Source organism: Saccopteryx leptura, chromosome 1 (assembly GCF_036850995.1).
Source record: "Saccopteryx leptura isolate mSacLep1 chromosome 1, mSacLep1_pri_phased_curated, whole genome shotgun sequence".
NCBI lineage: Eukaryota > Metazoa > Chordata > Mammalia > Chiroptera > Emballonuridae > Saccopteryx > Saccopteryx leptura.
The window spans coordinates 383,870,419-383,885,611 of record NC_089503.1 but is presented as its reverse complement, the minus strand read 5'-3'; the positions used below and the strand labels follow the sequence as shown (position 1 = coordinate 383,885,611).

General features: G+C 45.9%; 1 protein-coding gene across 4 annotated transcripts in view; it reads left to right on the top strand.

Moving 5' to 3' along the window:
• Nucleotides 1–1,913: 1,913 nt before the first annotated feature.
• MAPK14 (mitogen-activated protein kinase 14) overlaps nucleotides 1,914–15,193 on the top strand; it is a 78,971-nt gene continuing 65,691 nt past the window's right edge. Inside the window, exon 1 of one of the 4 annotated variants that reach the window (XM_066359545.1) lies at nucleotides 1,914–1,987. In XM_066359545.1, the coding sequence (XP_066215642.1) occupies nucleotides 1,929–1,987 (59 nt within the window). In that variant the 5' untranslated portion in view covers nucleotides 1,914–1,928. Of the gene's footprint in view, nucleotides 1,988–2,380; nucleotides 2,945–15,193 lie in introns of those variants that run through there. The other 3 variants (XM_066359544.1, XM_066359546.1, XM_066359543.1) reach the window with 3 other exon arrangements.

The window sequence follows — 15,193 nt, the reverse complement described above, 5'->3', positions numbered from 1 at the left end:
GTTGGATAAATTTATGATGTTCTAAGGTTCCTGTGTGTCCGTTCACTCATCCACTCTATTCCCTGCTCCTAGCCCTCATTCTTTTTTTCCAGTCACATTTTTGTTCTCACTTCTTCCTTCAACCTTCATTACATCTTTGAAAGTTCCCAAACCTGCGGATTGGCTTGGAACATTTTCAGGCATCAGGGCTTGCCAAGAAAATTCGGGCTAAGTCACACTGAATCCAAAATAAGCTTTGCACGATTCACCTGTGACCCAGGCTTTAGGTTTTCTTTATATTTTCCTTGAGGAGAACTAAGGATCCTGCACCACCTTCTAAAGTGAGATTATGGCCATGGCCATTGTTCATAATTTGTTCAACAAATATTTATGGATATTTTTTTATTTTTATTTTTTAAATTTTTTTACAGAGACAGAGTCAGAGTGAGGGATAGACAGAGACAGACAGACGGGAACGGAGAGATGAGAAGCATCAATCATTAGTTTTTTGTTGCGCATTGCGACACCTTAGTTGTTCATTGATTGCTTTCTCATACGTGCCTTGACCGCAGGCCCTCAGCAGACTGAGTAACCCCTTGCTTGAGCCAGCGACCTTGGGTCCAAGCTGGTGAGCTTTGCTCAAACCAGATGAGCTCACGCTCAAGCTGGCGACCTCCGAGTCTCAAACCTGGGTCTTCCGCATCCCAGTCCAACACTCTATCCACTGCGCCACTGCCTGGTCAGGCTTATGGATTTGTTTTAATGTTCCAGGCACTATGCTAGATGCTGGGACAAGATAGGCAAAGGCTGAGCACTTCAAGAGATGCATAACACCAAAGAGACTAATCATGGCAAGTGATGAGAAATGTCCTGGCTTGGACCTATTTCAATTTCAGAGTCCCATTCTTCTGCTTATTGTAACAAAGTTTAGCATAAGACTAGGTTGGTAACCATGGGTTATGATACCTTGCCCATTCATATTTATTATTTTTGCTCAGCTTTACAAGTGACCCTAGTAGCTGGGAATGTAAAAAAGGATGTCTCTTTTGCGGGAATGGAAACTAAGCTCTAAGAAAGGTCAATTGACTTGCCTAATAAAACCACTTTCTTCTGCTCTGTTTGTCTTATTGAGAGGCACGAATCAAATGCTTAACATCTTCTTCAGGGGAAGCTCTTCAGGGCAGAAGTCAATTCCAAACCCTCAAGGTAGTGGTTTACAAGATCATCCTCTCTTCACCCTGGCTGGTTAGAGCACCATCCCAAAGTGCAGAGGTTGCCGTTTAGATCCCAGTCAGGGCACATACAGGAACAGATTGATGTCCCCCACCACCCCTCTGGAAAATAAAAAAGCACCAAGGCCACACTGCTTAGCACAAAATGCCCTCACTTTTGTAAAAAAAAAAAAAAAAATTCTTCACAAAGGAAGATACCAGAGATTTCCCTGAATCAGAGCTGCCTGAGGCGTACTGTAAAAATGCACATTCTTGGTGCCCATCAAGGATCTATCCAATTAGACTCCCTGTGGCCCCTGGGAATTTGCACGTTTAAACTCCTAAGGTGATTCTTATGCACAAAAAAGTTTGAAAATTGCTAGGAGAGTTTGAGTGCAAAACGTCTGCCTTAATGCAGGGCTAATATTTGCTTTTGGAACAGATTGCATCAGAATTCCAAAGAGTAAGCCATATGCCCTTGAGCAGATGGGACGGCAACTGCCTTCTGGCCAGAACCTTTCGCTCCACCTTTTTTTGAGAGGGAAAGATAAGAAGAGTCAACTCCCAGTTGTTCATTGACTACTACTCTGCTCTGGGGCGGGGCAGGTGGGGACGAGGGAGGCTCCAGCCCAGCCAGCGACCTTGGGCTTCAAGCCAGAGACCATGGGGTCCTGGGCATGATCCCACGCTCAAGCCATCAACCCCGCGCTCAAGCTGGGGAGTCTGCATTCAAGCCGGATGAGCCTGCTCTCAAGCGGAGCAACCTCGGTTCCAAACCTGGGACCTCAGCATCCCAGGTCTACTCTTGATCCACTGCTCCATCATCAGTCAGGTGTTCTCTCCTTTTTTTTAATGCAGATATGTCTTGGAAATTGGGGGTTCCGCTGATCAGGTGCTCTGCTGCAGCTGGTGGTGACTAACCGCGGTTCAAAGACCTTTTGACTCTTCCCGACACCCTATTTGTCATTGTCGCTTCCCACCAGGCATTTGCCCCGCCGACCACGGTGGGGCGCACGCGGCACGTACTGCCTGCTGATCTTCTCCTTCTCAGGTCCGCCTTCGCGCCCTAAATAAGAACCAGAAGGCGAGTTCCTTCCTCCGGTCTCCTGCTGTTGCTCTCTTCTCGCGAGAATTGCTCCTCCCGTTCTCTTTCCCCATCAATCCCCTCCCATGGGCAGGTTCCATATTGGGTAAAATCTCGATTCGCGGAGAGTCCCGGGAGTTCTTCTCGCGAGAGTACGGCGGGAGGCTCCTGTTCGCTGGCTCTGGAACGGCGACCACTGGAACCTCAGCAGGCGCGGCTGCTGCAGCGCTAGGCGGGTGGTGCAGCTCAGATCGGCCGGATCCGGGAGCGGGTGCAGCGGGAGCGTGGCGGGCGCAGGCTTGAGCCCGCAGCGCGTCCTTGCCCTTAGCAGGGCTTGTCCCCGTCGCAGAAGCAAGTCCAACCGCTGCGACTGACAGGGGCCGCCTGCGCGCGCGCGCGCGCGGGAGCCTGCGGGGTCTCGGCAGCCGCACCTGCGCGGGCGGCCAGTGCGGGGTCCCCGCCCGACCGCGTGGGTAACGAGGGCCGGGGAGCGGGTGCGGGTGCAGGCGGGGCCCCGGAGGGCCGCCTCCTCCCCCCGCGGCCGCCGCTGGAAGATGTCTCAGGAAAGGCCCACGTTCTACCGGCAGGAGCTGAACAAGACGATCTGGGAGGTGCCCGACCGTTACCAGAACCTGTCCCCGGTGGGCTCCGGCGCCTATGGCTCCGTGTGGTGAGTGTCACCGGGCCCGGGGCCGTAGTGACCAGCTGGCCCTTCGTGCCCCCAGAGCCAGGCCTGTCCCCGCGGCTCAGCGATGCACCCAGCGGCTGGAATCTTCCCCGGGAGAGAGCATCGCTGCTCCTTTCACGCCCGTCCCGCCCTCCCCGGGCCCCCTGCGCCCCTTGCCCCGCTCGCCTCGGTGGGTGGTCAGCTGTGTGCGAGACGCAGGTCCTTCCGCGGCTGGCGGTGGTGCTGGACCCCGCGCATTCCCTCCTTGGGGTCTGCTGGCGACCACCAGAAGGACCCCCAAGCCCCCAGGGCTGCACCCACCCCGGTCGCGGGAGCATGCCCTCTGAGCCCACCACCCCGAGGAGCTGCAGGGAGAAGGGCAAAGCCCGGCCGGGAGACTGCGGTCATCCGAGCAAAACTGACCACGGAGAACGTTCTCTCCGGGCTTTTTTTTTTTTTTTTGCAAAACCTCTGTCGAAATCCTCTTTCGAGAAGCGTGCTTTTTGAATTCGCCGTTGAATTAGCAGCGACCCAAAGAGCTTAAAATACCGACTTTATCTCGGCAAGCACCGTGCCAGCTTGACTGGTGTGTTTCCGATTCGGTTGAAAGCGTATTTCCTTTTCGCAGACTGGCGGGTGGGGGGCGATTGTCCCTGCGAGAGCATTGCAGCCTGAGAAACTGGCGGCCTCCCTGATTAGTCACATTCCACTGCTCATTTAAGTATTGTTTGACAAAACAATTTTCTCAGAGGGAGCAAGTGAGATTCAGATCCGTTGGACGCCTTCAGATCAAAAAGCACTTAACAATGCTGGGAGATACTGTAAAAAAAAAATTTTTTTTTTCATTGCGATCATTTTTGCGAATAGTACTGTGTGTTTAAAGTCCCTGAAAGAGTTTGCAGGGGCGGGGGGGGGGGGTACGTATCTACGTGTGTAGCCCGAGGTACACAGTGGTTTTCATAAGGATGTGGAATGTATCAGCTTTAATTCACACTGTGAGTGTTTTAAATTAATACCGTAGACCTGAAATACCTCACTAACTTCACTAACCTCTGTAACTTCCAAGGTTTTATACACTATATTATACACTATATTTTAGATATACTGTAGTTTGAGAGTTCTTGATCTGAAATTGATGCGTATAATTCATGCCCATTCAACATTGGGAAAGTGGTCTATACAATTATTTCTTGTTTGGAACAAATGCCAGGCTTTTGAACCTGTTAATCTTTAGATGTAATTCCTGTATTTCTTAAAGTCACATCATGAATTTCCTGTTTGGTAGAATCTTCTGGGTAACTGAGATTGTGCAATTGTGTCCAGCAACAGATCATATTGCATTATCTAGTTCAAGCTGCTTGAATTGTGTTGCTGATTGGCACCTTGCCTGACATCTTTTCCACATTTTTACAGTATGGCAATCTACATTTTAAGGGAATTTGCAACATATTACTATATATGTGTGTTATTCTATTCACTTGCTACTTTTCAGAGATGTGTTTGGATGGTTGCTCCTTTTAATAGCTCATGAGTTTACTTTGTTTTTCATTCTTGAGTTGACACATTTTTGTAGTACCAGGTTTCTGTTTCTACTGACGTTTAGGCTTTAATGGAGTGATGCAGCAGAATAGTTCAACTGTGGACAGTTTGGTGAACTTGAAAAGGACTGCTTGCAGGGTTTCCCCGCCGGTGGTGTGAATAAACTTGCACTGAAACCAGATTTACGTCGCAGAGCCACGAACACGAACTCCACGTTTCTTTAGCGCTAGAATGCCTTTCTGCCTTAGAAGCCAGAAATATCTGACACTTGGAAGTAATTATGTTAAGCAAGTTTTTAAAAATAGATAATACATTCCCATTGTATAAAATTCAAAATGTATCAAAGGATAGTCACTAAAAAATCTTTTTCTTCTGTTCTCCGAAGGTGCTAGTCCTTTCCTCAGGGGAGACGATCACTGTTAAGTTTCTTGTGTGTCTTTCCAGGGAAGCAGAGCTGTTTGTCAGCAGTAGTGGTTCTGTGAAGGGGCCGTAAGGTGCAATCTATAGCACCTTGGTGGAGGGAAATAAAACTGATGTATGTCACAATTGACTGCAAGCAAATACATCTGATTTTGGATTGAAAATATCAGAATTTAGACTTACAGGTGTTACATCATTTAGAGTAGCTATTTGAAGTTGTTCTTTCAATCAGCAACTTTTCAGATGTGGCAGAAAAAAAATTTATTTTAACCTCTTTTCGAATTCCTTTTGGAACCTGTGTTATTTTTCACCATCTTCATCCTTTGAACACAAATATGATTTTAGGGAATACACCAATTCAAATTGAATGCAAATAATTTAGAGAATTTGTACCAAGGTCTGGTGGAGGAAGCTTAAGCAGTCAAGTTGATGATACGGTTTTATGTCTAATAGGGAGTCTCAGCTGAAAAAGTAATGACACAGAATTTCTTGTGTGACTTGTAGAACTGGATCTGAAGTCTGATCCCAAAAAGAATTTCCGAAAGTATTTTAAGGACACATCACTGAGAAGTGTGTCAGTTTCTTAATTTGATTGTTCTGAAGTGTGGTATACTTTGATGTATAACTTAAAAACTTTTTATATTAAGGCTATTTTCATTATTTTAATTTGTACTAAGTATACAATTTTTAAAAAGCTAGTAGAGCCGGTGTGGTGACCAACCACGAACCAGAGATCAAGGACTCAGACTAGACATTTGAGAGTTGATAGGGTTTTACAAATATGCCTTTCCTTTTTAAGGGGTAAAGGGAACTAAACTGATCTTGCAGTTTTAAGGAACTTGGTGCCTTGTCTGTGAGGGGGAAATGAAGCAAAATTGTTTAAGAATACGTTGTTGCAAAGCATTGATTTTGTGGTTTAGGAACAGAGGGGGGAGGGAGGGAATCTTTGTGGTTAGTTTAAGGAAACATAAACAGGAACTTAAATGCCTTTTCTCTGGGGCACCGTTTTTCCAGACCCTTGCTGTTAGAGGAGCTGTGGACACTGGTAACCATGAAATAGGTGAGAGTTTAAAGTACTCTTAAATCATATTCAGTTGTTCATTCAACAGTATTTAATCAAATACTAACTATGGACCTGCTAGTGAACTGGGTTTCTGGAGGTCGAATGCTGAAACAAGACAGAACAAGATAATACATTCCCGCCACAGAGCTTATAGCCTGTGTTAATAGTAACCACACTTCATGGACTGCTTACTCTGTTCCAGGCAGTGTGCCATGCCGTGTGTATATTTGTCATCAGTATATAACAAGACTTTTAGTAAGAGGTTGGCAGAATTGACTAAGAAATCAAGCTCCCTGAATGCTTTGTGGAACAAGACTGTATATTAATAAACATAATAAGAATAAATGAAGTGAAATTTTTTCAGTGTTTGTGGCCATTCACCATTTTAAATCTTTTCTTTTTACTTTTAATTTTTTCCCCCATTAATTTGAGAGGGAGAGAAGCATCAACTCGTGGTTCCACTTAGTTGTTCCGTTGGTATGCACTCATTGATTGCTTCTTGTATGTGCCCTGGCCCAGGATGGAGCCCGGGTCCTTGGTCTGCTGGAATGACGCTTTATCCACTGAACCACCAAGCCAGGGCTAACTCTTTTATTTTTAATTAATTTTTTTAAGGATGAGCCAGGGTACAAATAAATAAAAATACATCATCATTGAGTATGCAAAGGTGACTTTCTTGACTCCTGATCAACGAGGAGCTTGCTCTTTTCTTTTCTGGGGGTGACAATAGACCCACGCTGATCTTCCTGTTTGCTTTTCTTTGTAAACCAGAGTAATGTGATTGGCTGCATGTTGTCAGTGCTAACCAATAAACATTTAAACACAATGGCAAGTACACACTCATATTGATATAAAGGAAAGACTTAGGAAGGAGTTAAGTTGGCGATCGAGTCATTTATTATATCCTATTTTTTCACTGATTCCCATTTTCCCACCAGTTTCCATTTTATTTTACTTTTTATTTTTTATTAATTTTGAGAGAGAGGAACATCGATTTGTTGTTCCATTTATTTATGCGTTTATTGGGTGACTCTTGTATGTACCCTGAATGGGGATCGAACCTGCAACCTTGGCACGTTGGAATGATGCTCTAACCAACTGAGCTAATGGGCTGGGACCCACTAGTTCCCATTTTAAAATAAGGATATCCTGGGCCTCTAGCTTTTCATTTCTGCCAGTTTAATTTCTTGATACTGAGGAGTACTCAGCTTTCGATTTCCTTCTAACTCAGCCTCAGAGATGATCTGAGTATTGACTGTGCCTTTCCTGAGCAGCAGTGCAGGGGGCGCTGAGCCCTGGGGGCTTAGGACTCAAAGGCAGAAGAGTTTAATGGGCTAGATCACTTGCCCTTTAGAACCGACTGACATTTTTGTGGGACTTTCTAAAGTACTTTCATTCAGTGTGATCACTCGTTCTTCGCTGGCGGGTGAAGGCTGGTATCCTGAGCCCAGAGCTGTATACCTAGGAGCTGGGTTCTTCATGGAGGGAACGGCACACTTCTCAATGCTGCTTTGCATTGGGTCCTAGGGTTTCAACACTTGAAAAGTTCCCTTTCTTCTTATAATAGCCAACATCTGGAAACAGCCCAAGTGCTGATCATTGGATGAGTGGGTAGAAAAGCTGTGGTTAAAAAGAAAAGCAAACAGGAAGATTAGCTTGACCCTATTACCACCACTAGAAAAGCAAAGGGCAAGCCTCTCTCATTGATCAGAAGTCGAGAAAGTTATCTTTGCGTACTCAGTGATGATGTTATCTTTATTTATGGAATACTATGTGGCTGTAAAAAAAAAAAAAAGGACATCTTACCTTTTGCAACAGCATGGATGGACCTGGAGAGCATTATGCTAAGTGAACTAAGCCAGTCAGAGAAAGGCAAGTGCCATATGATGTCACTTATACACGGAATCTAATGGTCAAAATAAACTGATGAACAAGACAGAAACAGAGGCATGGACACGTGGGACAGACTGACAGCTGTCAGAGGGGAGGGGGTTGGGGGCCTGGATGGAAGAAGGTGGAGGGACGAGCCTGTATACACATAACACACAGACACAGACAACAGTGTGGCCACAGCCAGAGGGACGGGGGGGGGGCCTGGATGGAAGAAGGTGGAGGGACGAGCCTGTATACACATAACACACAGACACAGACAACAGTGTGGCCACAGCCAGAGGGACGGGGGGGGGGGGCCTGGATGGAAGAAGGTGGAGGGACGAGCCTGTATACACATAACACACAGACATAGACAACAGTGTGGCCACAGCCAGAGGGACGGGGGGGGGGGGGGGTTAGGTGGAGGTGGGCAACGTGGAGGACAATGGGGAAGGAAAGGGACTTTCTTGGGGCTGAGGACACAGGATGCACAATGGTGTTTTATTGAGTTGTACACTTGAAACCTGTGTGGTTTTGCAAACCACTGTCATCCCAATAAATTCAACTAATAAAAAAGAAAAAGAAAAATAGAAGTCCCCTTTCCTGTACCTGCTGAGGTTGTATGGTGGCACCTTCTCTTGTGCTGTTTCCTCCCCTGTCCCTGCTTCTGTAAAGAAGGGGCTGCCGGGTCACTTGCGGTAGAGCTGTGATTTATATGAAACCAGTCCCACCGGGGTCATCGTCCAGCCGGTCTGAAGGATGAAGTCTTAATTTATTAAAGTCACATCTCTTCCTCAGCACTGGTGAACCAAAAATGAAATTATTGTCCAAATTAAAGTTTTTTCCAGAGAATTATTAGACAGTTCAAATAGTTCCTGAATTTATCCATCTTGTTGGTTTGAAATTCTTCATGTGTGTTTTGTAAAGCTGGGACTCCTGTGTATGTTTGTGCTGGTAAGTTTAGAGTATAAATAGAAATAATTGCCTCTCCAGACCTTTGAAAATACAGTAGAATTTTTGCTCTTTACTGTGAAATTTGGTATTGATTTGTTCCTATCCAAGAGGTATAATTACTGTAGTGCTTTTATAAAAAAAACAAAGCAAAACAAACGAACAAAAAAACCTTATGACAAAGTGGGTTGCCTGATTCGGTATCTAGGGATTTCATCCCATGGTTGCCATGTACTTGGAGGTCATCATGCGTATATTTCTTCAGAACAACAATGAAAAGGTCTCTTTAAACTTGAAAAAAAATTTTATAATGAAATTTTATTTTCTAATGCTTTCAGTAATAGAAGTAATTTGTCTTTGCATAGTGCTTGTGTAAATTAAGTGCATATATGTTAAGGATTTATAAAATTAACTGGCTTTTCAGCATTTCATTCCTTTAAAAATTCTATGCTAGCCCTGGCTGGGTTGCTCAGTGGCTAAAGCATTGTCTCAGTGCCCCAAGGTCGCAGGCATCTCCGCTGCTTAGGGCACCGAGGAGACGCATTCAGTGAGTACACAACTAAATGGAAAGGTGGATTGATGCTTCTCTTCTCTTCTCTCTCTCCCTCCTCTCCCTCTCTCCCTCTCTCCCTCTCTCTCTCTCTCTCTCTCTGCCTCTCTCTGCCTCTCTCCCCCTCCTCCCCCCTCTCTCTACCCCCTTTCTTCCTCCTTCCTTACATCTTTCTCTCTCTCTCTCTCAACTCACTGGAAAAAAAACTTTTTAAATGTTACGCTAAGGAAGAAAATGGTGTTCTGAAAATTCTTCACATTTGAGAAGTAGGTCCTGGGTTCTGACATGCTCGACTCCCAGGCTGAACGTGGGGTGTGAAAGAGAAAGAGGTTCGGAAGAGAGAGGAGTCTAGGATGACCCCTGAGTTCTGGCTTAGGATTTGGAGGCACAGGGCGAGGAAGGTGGGCTCAGGCTAATCTCTTTGAGGCCAGGGCTCTGCATTAGATCGATACTTGGAGCGCTGCTGTGCTCTTCTTTAGGTGCTGGAAACGAGGTAGGAGCCAAACAGACAAACATTTCTGCCCAGAAGGACCTGTATTCTTCCTGACCAGGTGGTGGCTCAGTTGATAGAGCGTCAGACTGGGATGCGGAGGACCCAGGTTCGAGACCCCGAGGTCGCCAGCTTGAGCACAGGCTCATCTGGTTTGAGCAAAGCTCACCAGCTTGGACCCAAGGTCGCTGGCTCAAGCAAGGGGTTACTCGGTCTGCTGAAGGCCCGTGGTCAAGGCACATATGAGAAACCAATCAATGAACAACTAAGGAACCTCAACGAAGAATTGATGTTTCTCATCTCTCTCCCTTCCTGTCTGTCCCTATCTGTCCCTCTCTCTCTGTCTCTCCCACCAAAAAAAAAAAAAAAAAAAAAAAAAGGACCTGTATTGAGTGTATTGTAAGGAGGGTGGTGGTGGAGGTAGAAATAGATGATCCACAGTAGAATTGATAGTATGTCCGCTCTTGTCCTGGGGGGGGGGTGAAGCAAGGAAAGGAGAGGGAACATTGGGAAGGCCTGCTGCCCGTTTAAGTGGGCAGATGGGTCGGCCTCAATGAGAAAATGACAGCTGAGCAGAGACCTGAAGGAGGTGATGGAGAACACCTGTTGGACGTGTTGGGGAGGGAAGAACATTTCAGGCTAAGGGGACAGCAGGTGCAAAGGCCCTGAGGCAAAGGCCTCTTGTTCTCTAGGGATAGCTAGGAGAGCAGTATGGCTAGAGCTGAATGAACCAGGGGCCAAATAGGAGGAGGAGGAGTAAGTAGAGGGCCTGCAGCTGTGCGGGGATCCCCAAGGGTCTTACTTGCTTTTGTAAGAACCATGCCTTTCGCTCTGAGGGAAAGGGGAAGCCACGAGAAGAGACAGGGTCTGACAACATGTTTTCACGGCGCACTCTGCTCTGGGATCCCTGTTTTTTCCTTTCTGTTGTTTATCCATTAGAGGTGCTGGTGTAGTTTAGGGGAGAGGGGGAGTCACATGCATTGGTGCACAGCCCTGACCAGTGCTCACATCTCTCATTCCCAAAGGCTCAGGACACCCGAGCCAATACTTTGGGCGGGCCCCAGAGTCAGGGGACTCGGGCTCTGTCAGTAACATGGGCTTACCTCACTTTTTCAGGATTTTGTCACCAAAAGGAAGGGAGCAAAGAGATGATCTCTAGACTCCTGCTGACAAAGGGTTAGCCTGCTGGCAGGCTGAATGTTTTCTCATTTCTCCAGGCTTCCAGGTGTTTTTCTTACTATCAGGTCATATTTTAGGAGTCGTTACTTTCCTTCAACATTTAAGATCTAATTGATTTTCTCTTTTATTTGGCCCTGTGTCTGCTTTATATACCTCCACCTTTCCCCCCAGGACAATAATTTTGTAGAGGTGGGCTTGTCGTTACCCGTTACTAGTATTCTGACTATGAGGCTCCCAAAACGTCTCTGTCTTCCTCGCCTTGACAGATATAAGTGTCTCTCCTCTTTCATGAAAGCTCCCCCGCCCTTTTGCTGCTCTGACATCTCGTTGCAGAAAATAAGTGTTCCGAAGCACAGATTCCCATGGCAACGTGACAAAAAGGGTTTTAGAACAAACGCTTATTTTGTTTAGGTCTGCAGTCTGAGTAATGTGAGACCCTGTACGTGTTAGCTCCTGTTACTTGGAATGATGTTGTGACAGATTTCCTTGTTTTCCTCCAAACCGTCTCCCTGAGGCCTTGGTGGTATTGTCACAGTGCCTGTGACATGAATGAAGGTATGTGAGGATGTGCGTCTTGCTGTCGGCCCACCCACAAGTATGCTTTGCTTGCTTGTTTTCCCAAGCTTATGATCCAGAGCGTCGGCATCACGGAACACATGATCGTGCAGAAGGAAAAAGAAAGCGTCCAGCTGTCACCCTTGTTTTCTTAAATTCATGGATTTGGTATTGCCAACGCTGGGCACTGCACTAGGTGTTGCATTTATAAACATTAAAAAAAAAAAGAAAAAAAGGCAGCAAGGGTCCCTGCTTTTGAAAGTGTCATTTCACAAGGGACCTATTTATGTTGCTTCCTCAGATTACTTTGGAGGTTCTCTTTTGGAAGTAGCTTTCCTTGTCTGCGTCCTTTAAAAATTTGAATTGCAGCCCTGGCCGATTGGCTCAGCAGTAGAGCGTCAGCCCAGTGTGTGGAAGACCCAGGTTCGATTCCCGGTCAGGGCACACAGGAAAAGTGACCATCTACTTCTCCATCCCTTCTCTCTCTCTCTCTCTCTCTTTCTCTCTCTCTCTCTGTCTCCTTCTCCTGCAGCCATGGCTCAAATGGTTAGAGCAAATTCGGCCCCGTAGGTGCTGAGCATGGCTCCATAGCCTCGCTTCAGGTGCTGAAATAGCTCAGTAGCCGTGCAGTGCAGCAGTGGCCCCAGACGGCCAGAGCATCACCGCAGTAGGGGGCTTGCTGGGTGGATCCCGGTTGGGGTGTATGTGGGAGTCTGTCTCTCTGCTTCCCCGCCTCTCACTTTAAAAAAATTATTATTTTTTTAATTTAAATTGCCATCTCAAATCAATTATATTTCTAATGCTTCCCTTGAAATCTTTTAGAGCAGGAGTTGGGAACCTTTTTGGCTGAGAGAGCCATGAACACCACATATTTTAAAATGTAATTCTGTGAGAGCCATACAACAACCCATGTATATTATGCATTATCCAATAAAAATTTGGTGGTGTCCCGGGGGACAGCTGTGATTGGCTGCAGCCACCCACACCCATGAACATGAGCGGTAGGAAATGAATGGATTGTAATACATGAGAATGTTTTATATTTTTAACATTTTTTTAATTAAAGATTTGTCTGCGAGCCAGATGCAGCCATCAAAAGAGCCACATCTGGCTCGTGAGCCATAGGTTCCCGACCCCTGTTTTAGAGTCTTCAGTGTCTCTCTTCAACCTAGTGACATACTGGTCACTTTTTACGTCTAGGGCGACCTTATGCAAGGACGTGTGTTGGAATTCTCTGTTAGAGAAGCCTTTCCATCTGATGATTTAGATCTAGAAAGTGATGACATCAGCATGGGCCCACAAGAGGTCAGAACTTCTTCTTTTGATCTGCCAAGGACTCCGGAGGCTGTGTTTTAGGGGAAGGAAGGGACTGTGAGGGTCAAGGTCTTCTACATCCTAAACCCAGCCCTCTACTTCTGCTCGGGGTGGTGTCTCTGCTGGGATAGTCTCTCACCTACTAATTAATCTGCCCCTCATTGTGCCTTTAGTCTGTCCTGTGACCCTCAGCCTGAGATGTCAATTGTGTATTGAACTCTGTATTTCCTCATTCTTGTGGTAGATATGCTTTTATTCCCAGAAATAATTGCTATATTCTTTTTTTAAAATTGATTTTAGAGAGAGAAGAAAGGGAGAAGAGAAGAGGGTAGGAGTGGGAAGCATCAACTTGTAGTAGTTGCTTCTTGTATGTGCCGTGACTGGGCAAGCCAGGGTTTTGAACCCGTGACCTCAGCATCCCAGGTTGAAATTTTATCCACTGTGCTCCTGCAGGTTAGGCTAATTGCTATATTTTTAATATCCCCAATAGCTATTCTGTATTTCCCCTTCTGTCAAAGCCTTCATCTAGGGCTTTTGCTGACTTGAACCTTCTATTACTTAAACTTTTGAATAATAGTTGCTTTTTTTTTTTATTGTATTTTTCTGAAGCCTGAAACGGGGAGGCAGTCAGACAGACTCCCGCATGCGCCTGACAGGGATCCACCCGGCACGCCCACCAAGGGGCGATGCTCCGCCCATCGGGGGCGTCACTCTGTCGCGACCAGAGCCACTCTAGCGCCTGGGGCAGAGGACAAGGAGCCATCCCCAGCGCCTGGGCCATCTTTTGCTCCAATGGAGCCTTTGCTGCGGGAGGGGAAGAGAGAGAGAGGAGGGGGAGGGGTGGAGAAGCAGATGGGCGCCTCTCCTGTGTGCCCTGGCTGGGAATGGACTTCCGCATGCCAGGCCTACGCTCTACCACTGAGCCAACCGGCCAGGGCCTAGTTGCTTTTTTATATTTTCTTCTCCAGGCTGCCAAATGCTGGTGAAAATCTTAGTTATCTCCTTACTTGAGTATAACAGAATGAAATATTGATGTTGTTATCTTATATTTGTATATTTCTAATAATTTTCTCATCTGCTATTATAAGTTGAGCTTGCTTCATTTTCTGATTCCCAGTTTGGTGTCCTAAGTTCCTTTTTTACTTTGAATGATCTGCTTTGAAATGAACAATCTCAATAAATTAAGTCATATGATTGCTAAAGGGAGCAAAGGGGTAAAATAGGAAATTATTATGAGCATCTATCAAGCTGTGTTTACCTTTCCTACTGTACATAGTATCACCTAGGGTTACTCAATCTGTTGACATTTTGGGTGGGATAACTCTTTTGTTGTTGTGGGAGGCTGTCTTGTACATTGTAGGATGTTGAGAAGCATCCCTGTATCCTACGCACTAGATGCCAGTAGCAACCCTCAGTTGGTCCAACCCAGGATACTAGACATTGATCCATGTCCCCTGGAGGCAAAATCACCCTCGGTTGAGAACTGTTTATATATAACCTTGTGCATTTGGATTGATTGGTGGTGAATAAAAAAAAAATGAGATTCGATAACCTGAAACTTCCACCTGCAGAAAAGATAGAAACAATGTATTTTCTGTGCATATTCCTTTTGAACTCATTACCTGATACAGACTCCACAGTGGCCTTGTTTATATACTATGTGTCTTAAGTTTGTGTTTCCAAACTTAGTCTCAAGAATGTCTCACCCTTTGGATTTCAAGTCTGTTGAAATGTAATGTTTCATGCTTTCCCTTGACCATTTTTCTACACATTATTGAGGACAAAGGACTGAGTGACATAGCACTGACTACACTAGTGATAGATTCATGTTGTAAAATTATATGGTTCAACCTTAGATATGTGGAGCTGATAATTGTTCTTGTTTTGTTTTTTATTCAGTGAGGAGGGGAGGCTGAGACAGACTCCCTCGTGTGCCCTGACTGGGATCCACCCAACATGCCCACTAGGGGACGATGCTCTGCCCATCTGGGGCGTTGCTCTTTGCTCAGCAACCAGCTCTTCTTAATGCCTGAAGGGGAGGCCATGGAGTCATCCTCAGTGCCTGGGGCCAACTCACTCCAATCAAGTCATAGCTACAGGAGGGGAAGAGAGAGAAAAAGGTGTGAGAGTGGGGAGGGGTGGAGAAGCAGATGGGAGCTTCTCCTATGTGCCCTGACCTGGAATTGAACCTGGGACATCCACACACTGAGTCGATGCTCTACCACTAAGCCAACTGGTCAGGACCGGAGCTGATATTTGATGGAAGCTTATTATTAGATGAATGACATTGGCCATGGAAATTACAACCAGGGAATGAGC